The following is a 12,445-nucleotide window of genomic DNA, read 5'->3' as shown; positions in this document are numbered from 1 at the left end:
CCCACCCCAGCTGCGGGTCTGAGCACTGTGTCCCCACGGCCCCGGGTCCACCCCCACCCCATCCGCGGGTCTGAGCACTGTCCTTTCTCTGCAGGGCCTGATGAGGCAGCTGGTGCTCCTGCCCGGCTCAGATGCCACCCCCAGCCTGTGCCCCAGCAGTAACGCCCATCTGGCCCAGCTGTCCATCCCTCCCGCACTGCAGGGCTTCCCAGGAGAGCCGGACGACAACGAGGTGCTGAAATATCCCTATGGTTAGTAGTTGAGGCCACAGTGCCCCACCCCAGGGGGTCTGCTGAGATCTAGGACTCTGTGGAGGACTGACCATGGCTCTGTGGAGGACTGTCCATGGCTCTGAGGACTGTCCATGGCTCTGTGGAGGACTGTTCATGGCTCTGAGGACTGTCCATGGCTGAGAACTGTCCATGTCTCTGTGGACTGTCCATGGGTCTGTGGAGGACTGTCCCCAGTCTCTGTGGAGGACTGTCCATGGCTCTGTGGGGGACTGTCCATGGCTCTGTGGGGGACTGTCCATGGCTCTGTGGAGGACTGTCCATGGCTCTGTGGACTGCCCATGGCTCTGTGGAGGACTGTCCATGGCTCTGTGGACTGCCCATGGCTCTGTGAGGGACTGTCCATGGCTCTGTAGACTGTCCATGGCTCTGTGGAGGACTGTCCATGCCTCTGTAGACTGTTCATGGATTTGTGGAGGACTGTCCCCATTCTCTGTGGAGGGCTGTCCATGGATCTGTGGAGGGCTGTCCATGGATCTGTGGAGGACTGTCCATGGCTCTGTGGAGGACTGTCCATGGCTCTGTGGAGGACTGTCCCCGGTGTCCATGGAGGACTGTCCATGTCCATGGCTCTGTGAAGACTGTCCATGGATCTGTGGAGGACTGTCCATGGCTCTGTTTAGGACTGTCCTTGGCTCTGCAGACTGTCGATGGCTCTGTGGAGGACTGTCCATGGCTGTGAGAACTGTCCATGTCTCTGTGGACTGTCCATGGCTCTCTGAAGGACTGTCCATGGCTCTGTGGAGGAATTTCCATGGCTCTGTAGAAGACTGTCCATGGATCTGTGGAGGAATTTCCATGGCTCTGTGGAGGACTGTCCATGGCTCTGTGGACTGTCCATGGCTCTGTGGACTGTCCATGGCTCTGAGGACTGTCCATGGCTCTGTGGAGGACTGTCCATGGCTCTGTGGACTGTCCATGGCTCTGTAGAAGACTGTCCATGGCTCTGTGGAGGACTGTCCATGGCTCTGTGGAGGACTGTCCATGGCTCTGAGGACTGTCCATGGCTCTGTGGACTGTCCATGGCTCTGTGGACTGTCCATGGCTCTGTGGACTGTCCATGGCTCTGTGGAGGACTGTCCATGGCTTTGTGGACTGTCCATGGCTCTGTGGAGGACTGTCCATGGCTCTGAGGACTGTCCATGGCTCTGTAGAAGACTGTCCATGGCTCTGTGGAGGACTGTCCATGGCTCTGTGGAGGATGTCCATGGCTCTGTGGACTGTCCATGGCTCTGTGGACTGTCCATGGCTCTGTGGAGGACTGTCCATGGCTCTGTGGACTGTCCATGGCTCTGTGGACTGTCCATGGATCTGTGGACTGTCCATGGCTCTGTGGAGGACTGTCCATGGCTCTGTGGACTGTCCATGGCTCTGTGGAGGACTGTCCCCGTTTTCCGTGGAGGACTGTCCATGGCTCTATGGAGGACTGTCCATGGCTTTGTGGAGGACTGTCCATGGCTCTGTGGAGGACTGTCCATTGCCCTGTGGACTGTCCATGGCTCTGTGGAGGACTGTCCATGGCTTTGTGGAGGACTGTCCATGGCTCTGAGGAGGACTGTCCATGGCTCTGTGGAGGACTGTCCCTGGTCTCTGTGGAGGACTGTCCATGGCTCTGTGGAGGACTGTCCATGGCTTTGTGGACTGTCCATGGCTCTGTGGAGGACTGTCCCTGATCTCTGTGAGGGACTGTCCATGGCTCTGTGGAGGACTGTCCATGGCTTTGTGGACTGTCCATGGCTCTGTGGAGGACTGTCCATCGCTCTGTGGTCTGTCCATGGCTTTGTGGAGGACTGTCCATGGCTCTGTGGAGGACTGTCCATGGCTCTGTGGAGGACTTCCCCTAAGACATCAGGCCTCTTGACTTCTGCCTTGTCTCCTGGCTGGTCCATGCCCAGGGCCCTGGGAGGCAGAATGTGCTGTCAGGTCAGCCAAAGCCACCTCCTCTCCCCTCTGAAGGCCGTGCCTGGCCGGGCCCTGGGCAGATCCCTTTCCCTTCCCAAGCACCTTGGGCAGATGGCAGCCATGGCTCCCTTTAGAAACACCTTCTTTGGAGCAAACCCCCTGCCCCGAGGTGCCTGGCGCTGTTCTGTGATCCCTGCGGCCTGGCTGGGTGCTGCCTGCGGGCATCTGAAACCACGCCCGCCGGCTGCAGACACAGAGCGCCCCTCCTGAGGCAGGGGGAGAGCAAGGGGGGCTCGTGATGCACAGAGCTCCCACCAAAGCGCGACCCAGCTGGGCGGTGCGGGCCCAGCTGCTGGGCGGACGGTCACGTGGAGCCGGCTGCAGACCAGCTACACCCACGGCCAAGAGACCCGAGACGCATGCGTAGCTCACACTTACACCAATAAGGATGTGTCCTGAGCACAGAGCCCCGCAGTTACCCAGCCCTCCGCAGAGAGGCTGGTGGGGCGTCCATGTCCAGGCCTGCACCTCGAGGCTGGCCACAACCCAGTCTGCCTGACCTCCCGTCCGACACGCGGCCCCCTCCCCATCTCCACAGACGCCAACGTGCGAGTGACCCTGGGCACACAGCCACCCTGCTCTCGGGCCCAGGAGGCCCAGTTCTGGTTTGATGCCGTCCGGAGGGGGCTGTACCTGTGCACACGCGGACAGTGGCTCTCGGTGTTGGCAGGTGAGGCTTCCTGAAGACAGGGCATTCATGCCCTGGGTGTGCAGGGACCCCCACACACACACCCCACAGGCCCACACACACCCCGCAGACCCCCACACACGCCACAGGCCCACACACAGCCCACAGACCCACACACACACCCCACAGACCCACACACACCCCACAGGCCCACACACAGCCCGCAGACCCACACACACACCCCACAGACCCACACACACCCCCCGCAGACCCACACACACCCCGCAGACACACACACACCCTGCAGACACACACACACACCCCATGGACAGGGCTCAGCTGTGGGCTGTGGACCCAGGGCACAGCCGGTAGGAGCCCTGGGTCTTGGGACCCGCTTTGGTTTGGACACCTTGTGTAAGCTGTGTCCCATTCCTACCTCTGGAAGGGGTGCAGATCCCACAGCCAGGGAGAGCAGCCTCCCCCTGTATGTCTCCCCCAAGAGTGAAACAAAGGCCCAGGAAATATTCATGCAACCAGCACCATGGACAGGGCTGGGCCCCCAGGGTGTCTGGGCTCCACACCTGGCCATGCTCACTGGGTCGCGATCTTCCCATCACCAGCCAAGGCCAGGCTAGACTACGTGGAGGAGCATCAGAGCCTGTTCACCAACTCGGAGACGCTGGGCATGGAGACCTTCCGCATCCCAGGGGCGGGCCTCTTCGTGGCCACAGCCAATCGGAAAGCCAGGTCCACCATCTACAAATGGGAGGATGGAAAGTTTGTCTCCTATCAGAGCATCCCCACACACCAGGCCCAGTCCTGGCGACACTTCACCATTGGGAGAAAGGCAAGTCTGCGGGGGACCTCCCCTTCCTAGCAGTCCTCGGGCTGGGTCTGCACGCTCCCCTTCTTCTCAGGCTCCGACACCTTCCCCAGGGAGAGAGGTGGTGGACACAGCGCTGAGTCAGAGAAGTCCCACAGTAGCCTCGGGACCAGCTCCTGGGCAGGATCTGCACACAACGCGTTTTCCAAATTTTGAATTTGTTTTGCTTTCCAGTGGAGGCCATGGGGGATTTTAATGAATTTGACTGCCAGGTTTGGAGAGGAGAGCGCTGGCTCTGAGCTACCCCTCAGCGATCACAACATAGGCTGGGCTAGGCCAGTGCGCACACGCGTGTGCACACACGTGCACACATGTGCACGCATGCACGCACGCATGCACACGCACATGCGCACACGCAACGCATACATGCACACATGCATGCACACGCACACATGTGCACACACATGCATGTGTGCACACATGCACGCACACACACGCGCACACACACATGCACACATACCCTCTCCACGGGCATGGGTGAGGCAGTCAAGTACAGAAACAACACAGGTCACTCTCTGCAGGGATCAGAGTGGACTGACCTGGTCAGTGCCCTGTGCCAATCAGAGCAGAATGACCTGGTTCTCCTTTTTCAGATCTTCCTGGCTGTGGCTAATTTTGGACCAAATGAAAAGGGCCAGGAGTTCTCTGTGATTTACAAATGGAGCCCCAGAAAGCTGAAGTTCGTCCTGTATCAGAGGATTGCCACCCACAGTGCTCGGGACTGGGAGGCCTTCACGGTGGACGGGGAGCACTTCCTGGCAGTGGCCAACCACCGGGAAGGTAGGGCGGCAGCGGTGGCCCATGACCTAGAAGGCATTAAAAGTAATACCCGGACATTTGTGATGCACGCCTGTAATCCCAGCACTTACAACTGAGGCAAGAGAATTGCAAGTTTGAGGCCAATCCCAGCTATATAGTGAGACCCTGTCAAGAAGAATGGATGAAAGGAAGAAAAGAGGAAGGAAGAAGGAAAGGAAGAGGAGGAAGGAAAGGAGGAGGAATGAAGGAAAGCAGGGGAAGGAAGGGAGGTGGGTCGTGCCTGGGCCATTCCCGGGAGTCCAGCCTTAGACATCTGGATGCTTGCTCACACAAACGCCTGCACACCTGCCTAGGTCAGGAGACCCCAGAAGACGTGAGCTACCGAACCCCAGCCTGCAATCTGCCCCTGGCCGCCCTCCTGATTTGGAGGTAACCAGCCTGTCCTGGGAGGGTCAGGCTGGCGCAGTGAGCAAGGGGGACGCTGGCCGCAGGCCACCCCGGTGGACGGCGTGGCGGTCTGGTGGCCCCATCCACCGAGGGACAGTGCTCATTCTGAGCAACCGTGTCAGAAGCTGGTGGGCAGCGCAGCCTGGCCGGGGCCCGGAGGTCAGGCTCCCAGGCCCCGCTCCCGCCATGTGTGACTGGGGGCCAGTGAGTCTCCCCAGGCCTAAAGCTCTGGGCTGGTGTGGAGAGGTCCGCACACGTTCATGCTGCAGGGGACTCTGACCCGTCCTCCGACAGCCACACAGCATTTGCCCGGGTGTGCGCCCCACCAGGCAGGCCCGGGGGTCTGAAGCCGTTCCACTCAGGGTCCAGGGGCCATGGCCAGAGCGTCCTCAGGGCCAGCACTCCAGCAGAATGGGCCTGGGAACCGCTGGCCATGGAGGGGGGCTGTGGGGGAGCATCACTGAGAGCATGGGACTTTCGGGGGCACTGTCGGGGAGCCCTGAGGGAGGGGCCCCTGACCGTCCTCCTCCACGGGGCTCGCTGACAGTGCTCTTTTGGAAAGCGTGGTAGCCCAGGAGGTTTTTGCTGGGGACGGAGCCTCCACCCGGGCCGGGACGGCCAGGCACTGGGGGCGGGATGGCTCGATGGCTGGGCACATCTTGTGCAGCCGCTGGTGCGGGACCCGAGGGGTGCGGGCGTGAGTGGGGCTGCCGTGTCCCCACCCCCACACGGAACCCTGGTTCCAGGCGACAACCACAACATCGACAGCGTGATCTACAAGTGGAGCCCCACCACCCAGCTCTTCGAGGCCAACCAGAGCATCGCCACGTCGGGCGCCTACGACTGGGAGTTCTTCACGGTGGGGCCCTACTCCTTCCTGGTGGTGGCCAACACCTTCAACGGCACCTCCACCCGCCTGCACTCGCACCTCTACATCTGGCTGGTGGGCGCCTTCCGCCTCTTCCAGTCCTTCCTGGTAAGACCTGCCGCCCGCAGACCCCGGAGTCTGCCCCGTGCGCCTGCTGGACCCGCGATCCTGGGCGGGCCCCAGAGCCTGAGCCTCCCAGGCACAGGCTCCTTCCCAGGAAGACAGCCTGTCGGGGTGGGGACAGTACCCCGCCCAAGGCGGGGGGCTGACCAGGGTGGGGTGCTCGCATGGGTATGCCCCAGCTCTGCCCGCCCCAGCAGGGGTCGGGTCTCCGCCCTGGTGGCCAGGCAGCTTGGCTGTGGCCTGGGGGGTGGGGTGAGGTGTTTGGGGGAGCGTCTCCCTTTAGGCTGGAGGCCTGACCCCATGCATCTCACCCGTGTGGGGATGGGGGGCGCTGAGAGCAGGGGTGTGGAGAAGTCCCCTGGGGGGCCCGCCACGGCCCCCCGCGCCAGCCTGCATCCAGGTCCTGGGGCCGGGCCGAGGGCCGCAGCCCCGCCCAGCGCCCCACAGGTCAGCTGCACCGCAGGCGCTGGCATGGCCACTGGGACAGCAGCCCTGGGGCAGAGGCCGGGAGGCACGGCTGCCGGGCCGTCAGACAGACAGACCCGGCCTGCAAAGAGCGGTGGGGCCTGCAGGCCGGCGCTGGGCGTGGGTGCCGGCGTGGGTGGGGGGAGCCCTCCCGCCCTCCCGCCCTCCCGCCCTCCTGCACTCCCGCCCTCCTCTGCCCTAGACATTTGGCGCCGCGGACTGGGAGGTTCTCCACATCGGGGACAGGGTCTTCCTGGCCGTGGCCAACAGCCACAGCTACGACGTGGAGACGCAGGTTCAGAACGACTCCTACGTCCTCAGCTCTGTCATCTATGAGCTGAACGTCACCGCGCAGAGCTTCATCAAGTTTCAGGACATCTCCACCTGCAGGTGGGGGGGCTGCGCAGGAGGGGGGCGGGGCGGGTCTGGGGCGGGCCACCTCCCGCCAGTTCCTCCCCGTGTCTCCGGAACCGTCCGACTGGCAGATGCACAGAGCGGATCTCAGGGAATTTTTTCAATCCAAAAGAAAAATAAAAAATCCTGAGACCAGGAGATCAAGCTCCGTGCCTGGCTCAGACCCAGAGCCAAGCCGGGGAGGCTGCCGCCACAGCCGCCACGGCCGGAGAGCCACGGTTCCCACTACGGGGCACATGGGCACGTGACAAGGGGGCCCTGCCAGGATCCGCTGCAGTCAGATGTGCCGGGGCGCTTCGGAAGGAAGCTAGAGGGAGATGCGGAGCCAGCGGGAGCCAGCGGTGGCAGTGACCTGCCTCTCTCACGCCGCACCCTCTTCCTCCACAGTGCTCTGGACTGGGAGTTCTTCTCCGTGGGGGAAGACCACTTTCTGGTGGTCGCCAACTCCTTCGATGGAAACTCCTTCTCCGTGAACAGTATTATTTACAGGTAAAGACCAGCCAGGGCCGCCCCTCCTGCCTCAGCGCTCACCTGCCCTGCCAGGGCTCCCCAGCGTAGGCCGGGCCAGGCCTCGTGGTCAGGTGAGGCTGGATTTGTGAAGAACTGTAAGCATCATGAATGAGTGTTACTTCCATTCCCCGCAGCCCACCCTGGGAGCCTCAGGCGCCTGGCTCTAGTTTTTGCCTGACAGCCTCAAGGACCTAGAGATGCAATCATATCTGAGAACAAAGACAGCTTTGCCCTCTGCTCTCTAAAGCCGCTACTGCTTCCCTGCTTCCGGTTCGCCTGCTTGCTGGTCTTGACTGTGCTGTGTGCTGCGGCACGGACTCGGGCCCACGCTGGAGAGGCAGGCGCTCCACACTCATCTCGGCCATTGTGCTGTCCTTTGCTTTTCAGACACAGTGTAGACTTGGCCCAGGGCTGGCCTGGGACCGTCCTCCTCGCTCTGCCTGCAGCAGCTGGGGCTGCAGCTGTGCGGCGTTGTGGCCGCTTCCTTTCTTGGTTTTCTTAACTAGCTACAAGCTGCAGAGCAGCCTTGGCCAGCACAGCGGCCTCTGCCCATGAGGAGGCCGCTGCGTGTGGGGTTGGCGGGAAGGTACGATGGTGCCCTCCTCTGGCCTTGGCGCTTGCTCTGCTTGTGGCTTCCTGTGGTGCTGGGTATGGTTTCTCTCTGAATGTATTGATGGTAGCCTGCTGCTTGGTGACGTCCCAGAGAATGCATCATTGCTCTATGTATGGCGGGATTCCATGGCTGCTGTGTAAGAGTTGTACAATGGAAATGAAGTTGCTCTGTGATGCCTGTGGGGACTTTCCGGACTAATTCATAAATGTTCTCTGCAGTGTTTTCTCACTCTGCCCAGGGGTCTGAACAGTTGAACTAACAGGTGTAATTGTTTCCTATGCCTGGGGTAAGTTTATTTACAAGCCATGCGGACCTGGCGCATTCTCAGTCTCGGCCTTGAGGTGGTATTTTCAGGTCTCCAGCTCTCTTCACTTAGTTTTGATCGTGTCTTTACTAAAAGAAACATCCGATTTCCTTAGACTTCAAATCTATCATGCTAAAAGCAGCATGATAAAATAATTCCAAAATGGATGTGGGGGGAATTCTTTAAATGACCAAAGAAACTTTGGGAAAAAGGCAGTGAAGGAGGAAGCGGCCCGTCAATCCACAGCTAAGTAGATGATCCTCCTGCCCTCCGGTGAGCACAGGGATGGCTGTGCTGGTTATGGCTCAGTGGTAGAGTGCTTACCTCCCTCTCTGGGGCCCTGAGTTTCATCCCCAACCACACAGGAAGCAGATAGGTGGGATGAAGAGCCAAGAACTGATACTGTTTAACGTGATACGTGATATATTTAAGTCTGGAGTGATATATTTAAGCCTGGAGTTCGTAATAAAGTAACCTCATACAATTTGTGATCTATCTGGAGGAAAACAAAGCTAAACCCTTACTGCATACCCACATTCAAAAATTAATCTATATGGATTAAAAACCAAATGTAAGGATAGGCATGGGGAAAATCCCAAATATAAAAATTTCAACAAGAGGATTATGGGAGAGCCAGGAACGGGATTCACACGGGTGTACCAGCTGCCCGGGGGCGTGGGGGGGTAGGCAAAGGGCAGCCCGGCCGGACCCCTCTCACCACCCGAGTCCTCCCTGCAGAGAGGCTTAGGTAGGAAGATCACAGTTGCAGGCCAGCCCGGGCAAACCTGACCCACTTCCTGGAGGGGAGAGCTGGGGGTGGCCTGCAGAAGCTGTCTGTCCGTCCCAGGGCCCCACACGGGCACGGGAGGACAGACCCTTGGGGGATAGAAGGTGGATTTTCATTGAGAAAAGCGGCCAAGGCTCTGACCGAGGAAACTGCTACAAGTTTGTTTGTACCTGCAGGGTGGGAGGGTGGACAGTTCCGAGTTGGCGGGCTGGACTGGGCTGGAAAACAGCCCAGGGAAATGTGAAAAGCAAAGCCTGTGCCCCCCAACAACAACCTAGCCACGCGTGGACACTACACCTCGTGCACGGGGCACGCCCCGCGGCCAGGCCTCCTGGTGTTGGGGTGCGGAGCAGAGCAGGGGCCACGAGCACGGTTCAGGGGGTTAGAGCGGAGGGCACTGCTCCTGCTGGGGCCTTGTGTCCGCCAGCCCAGGGCGGGGCCGTGCCCAGTCCCGCCCCACCCACTGCCAAGGAATGGCCAGTCCCACCCCGCCCACAGCCAAGACGACCCGAGGGGCGCCCAGAGACACGCCCCACCCACTGCATGGCCAGTCACAGCCCCGCCCTCCAAGGCCCCGCCCACGGCCAAGGCGTGGCCTGACATGGCCCCTCCCACAGCCAAGGCCCTGCCCACAGCATGCCATGTCCATCTGTCCCACAGACCCCCTGGGGGCAGTGGAGTCACACTGTGTCCATCTGTCCCGCAGACCTGGGGACGGTGGGCCTATACCGTGTCCATCTGTCCCGCAGACCTGGGGACGGTGGGCCCACACCGTGTCCATCTGTCTGCAGGTGGCAGGGCTACGAGGGCTTCGTGCCAGTGCACAGCCTCCCCACCGTGGGCTGCCGGGACTGGGAAGCCTTCCACACGGCCACCGGCTCCTTCCTCATCTACTCCAGCGCCAAGGAGCCGCTGTCCCGGGTCCTGCAGCTCAGGACCATCTGAAGGCCAGGGCAGCCGCAGCCAGCCGGACTCCACCGACCCGACCAGCTCTCCACGCCCTGCTGGGGCCGCACTGACTGCCCGGCGGCCCTGGGCCCAGCAGGCCGAAGCCCCCACCCTGGCGCAGCCCCCGAGTCCAGCAGATTCGGCCTCTGGGCAGCTTCCTCCAGTCTTACCTCACTCAGCCTCAGCCCTTGGCGCAGCCCGTGTGGGCCCTGACTATTTATTGTATTTTATCTACAGGCAAATATATTTATATCACTCTGTCCCAAAGGGCAGCGCAGCGTCCTGCTTGCCCGGGCCGGGCCGGGGACACGCGCACGGCCCCAGCCATGGGGGCGGGAAGCCCTTCTTGCAGGCAGCTGCTTCTGCGGCCTCAGTGCCCCTGCAGATGCTTTGGGGACAGGGCTAGGCCCCATCCCCACCCAGGTCCCCGGTGGAGGCCGCAGCGCCCCTTCTCTGGCCAGTCACCCAGTCCCCGCAGCTCCACTGTGTGTGCAGAGGGCTCTGCCTCCCACGTCCAAGGCCCCCGCCCTTTCCCTGCTCCAGGCTCAGGGCATCGGGGTGTGGGCTCATGTGGGGGTTGGGAGGCTCGGTGCGGGCTGGGATTCTCCAGGGTCCTCACCTCAGCGCCCAGGAGAGGAAAACTCCAGGGAGCTGCAACGTGGCTGCACAGGGGGCCAGGTGGAGCCCGTCATGGATCAGAGCAAGTGGACCAGGGCCAGCACGGAACCAGGGCAGCCCCGTGGCCGGCATGGCCAGGGCAGCCCCACGGCCAGGGCGCCCAGGGCCAGCACGTGAACGGGGCAGCCCCACGGCCAGGGCGCCCAGGGCCAGCATGGGAACGGGGCAGCCCCACGGCCAGGGCGCCCGGGGCCGGCACGGGAGCAGGACAGACTCACGGCCAGGGCGGGACACGTGGAGGGAACGCGGGGGCAGTGCCCCGCTAGGCCTGTGGGGCAGACAGGCCGTCTGGAAAGCCGGGACGGAGGTGGAGCGAGTCACCTTGGGACTACTTCTGAAGAATCCCCAGAAACTCGCTCACAGGGGTGCAGCCACAGAGAAGCGGGGAGAGCCTGAGCAGCAAAGAGCCTGCCTCCTCGCCTGTGTTGATTAAACCACGTGTTTGCTGACACGCAGAGAGCTTGCGGATGAGATTAGTTTTAAAATCTGAATGGGAGGTGAAGCAGAAGGGCGGGCCTCATCCAATCAGAGGAAGGACTCTGCGGCCAGCCCCGCCCAGCTCCGGGCAGGGTGACCTGGATGTCTCTGCGCCTCTGTGCGCCGAGGGGGCTGCTGGGGTGTCTGATGGCCCTGGGGCTGGTGCCAGGTGTGGGGGGGGGGTGGTGACACACATGTCACACCGTACACGGAGTGGGGAGCTGCGGGCACGGCTGCCAGGGCTCTGCTGTCCTCAGAGCCCATGCAGGATGGGTGGCAAAGGCCGCAGCCGCCCGGCCCGCTGGGGAGGGGGGGGGGAGCGCAGACGAGAAGCTAACCCTGTATGCAGGATTTCTGAGTTACAAATGCAAGCCTGAGGGCAGTGTAGAGAGGGCTCAGCTACGTGTAGCGGCCATCTGTGCTTCTGGATTCTGTCTGCAGACCCGGCTGCTGGGTGCATGCTGGGTGCTTGCAGGCCCCTGCTCTGCTGCCCGCACACTCGCCAGCCAGCTGCTGCTCGGGACAGGCTGGTGGGCTGAGCCGGTGCTTCTTACTCATCCACGGGAATTCTTGTCACTATAAAGGCATTGTTGTACAGTCTCCCTCCTGCAATTATTCCCAGAGCTGCCCTTGGCAGCTTCTCCCTCTGCTCCTTGCTCCTGAGCTTTGCTCCCTACAGTCCTGACCAAAGACCGGGATAGCTGCGTGTGACCTCACCGCGTCTGCGTGTGACCTCACCGCATCAGCAGCTGCGTGTGACCTCACCGCGTCAGCAGCTGCATGTGACATCACCGCGTCAGCAGCTGTGTGACATCACCGCGTCAGCAGCTGCGTGTGACATCACCGCGTCAGCAGCTGTGTGACATGACCGCGTCAGCAGCTGCGTGTGACATCACCGCGTCAGCAGCGGCGTGTGACATCACCGCGTCAGCAGCTGCGTGTGACATCACCGCGTCAGCAGCTGTGTGACATCACCGCGTCAGCAGCTGCGTGTGACATCACCGCGTCAGCAGCGGTGTGTGACATCACCGCGTCAGCAGCAGTGTGACATCACCGCGTCAGCAGCTGTGTGACATCACCGCGTCAGCAGCTGCGTGTGACATCACCGCATCAGCAGCTGTGTGACATCACCGCGTCAGCAGCTGCGTGTGACATCACCGCGTCAGCAGCTGCGTGTGACATCACCGCGTCAGCAGCTGCGTGTGACCTTACCGCGTCAGCAGCGGCGTGTGACATCACCGCGTCAGCAGCGGCGTGTGACATCACCGCGTCAGCAGCGGCGTGTGACA

At 61.7% G+C, this 12,445-nt stretch overlaps 1 protein-coding gene across 1 annotated transcript in view; it reads left to right on the top strand.

Annotated features, from left to right (window-relative positions):
* Tspear (thrombospondin-type laminin G domain and EAR repeats) overlaps positions 1-9,998 on the top strand; it is a 32,290-nt gene extending 22,292 nt beyond the window's left edge. The window contains exons 10-17 of the mRNA XM_013027365.1: positions 95-251; positions 2,791-2,922; positions 3,501-3,727; positions 4,357-4,543; positions 5,716-5,945; positions 6,628-6,815; positions 7,227-7,328; positions 9,845-9,998. Coding sequence (XP_012882819.1) covers positions 95-251; positions 2,791-2,922; positions 3,501-3,727; positions 4,357-4,543; positions 5,716-5,945; positions 6,628-6,815; positions 7,227-7,328; positions 9,845-9,998 — 1,377 coding nt within the window. The remainder of the gene's footprint in view (positions 1-94; positions 252-2,790; positions 2,923-3,500; positions 3,728-4,356; positions 4,544-5,715; positions 5,946-6,627; positions 6,816-7,226; positions 7,329-9,844) is intronic.
* The last annotated feature ends 2,447 nt before the right edge of the window (positions 9,999-12,445 follow it).

This window comes from Dipodomys ordii, unplaced genomic scaffold (genome assembly GCF_000151885.1).
Source record: "Dipodomys ordii isolate 6190 unplaced genomic scaffold, Dord_2.0 Scaffold103, whole genome shotgun sequence".
Classification (NCBI taxonomy): Eukaryota; Metazoa; Chordata; class Mammalia; order Rodentia; family Heteromyidae; genus Dipodomys; species Dipodomys ordii.
The sequence above is the reverse complement of the archived record's forward strand: the minus strand, read 5'-3'. Positions and strand labels throughout refer to the sequence as shown.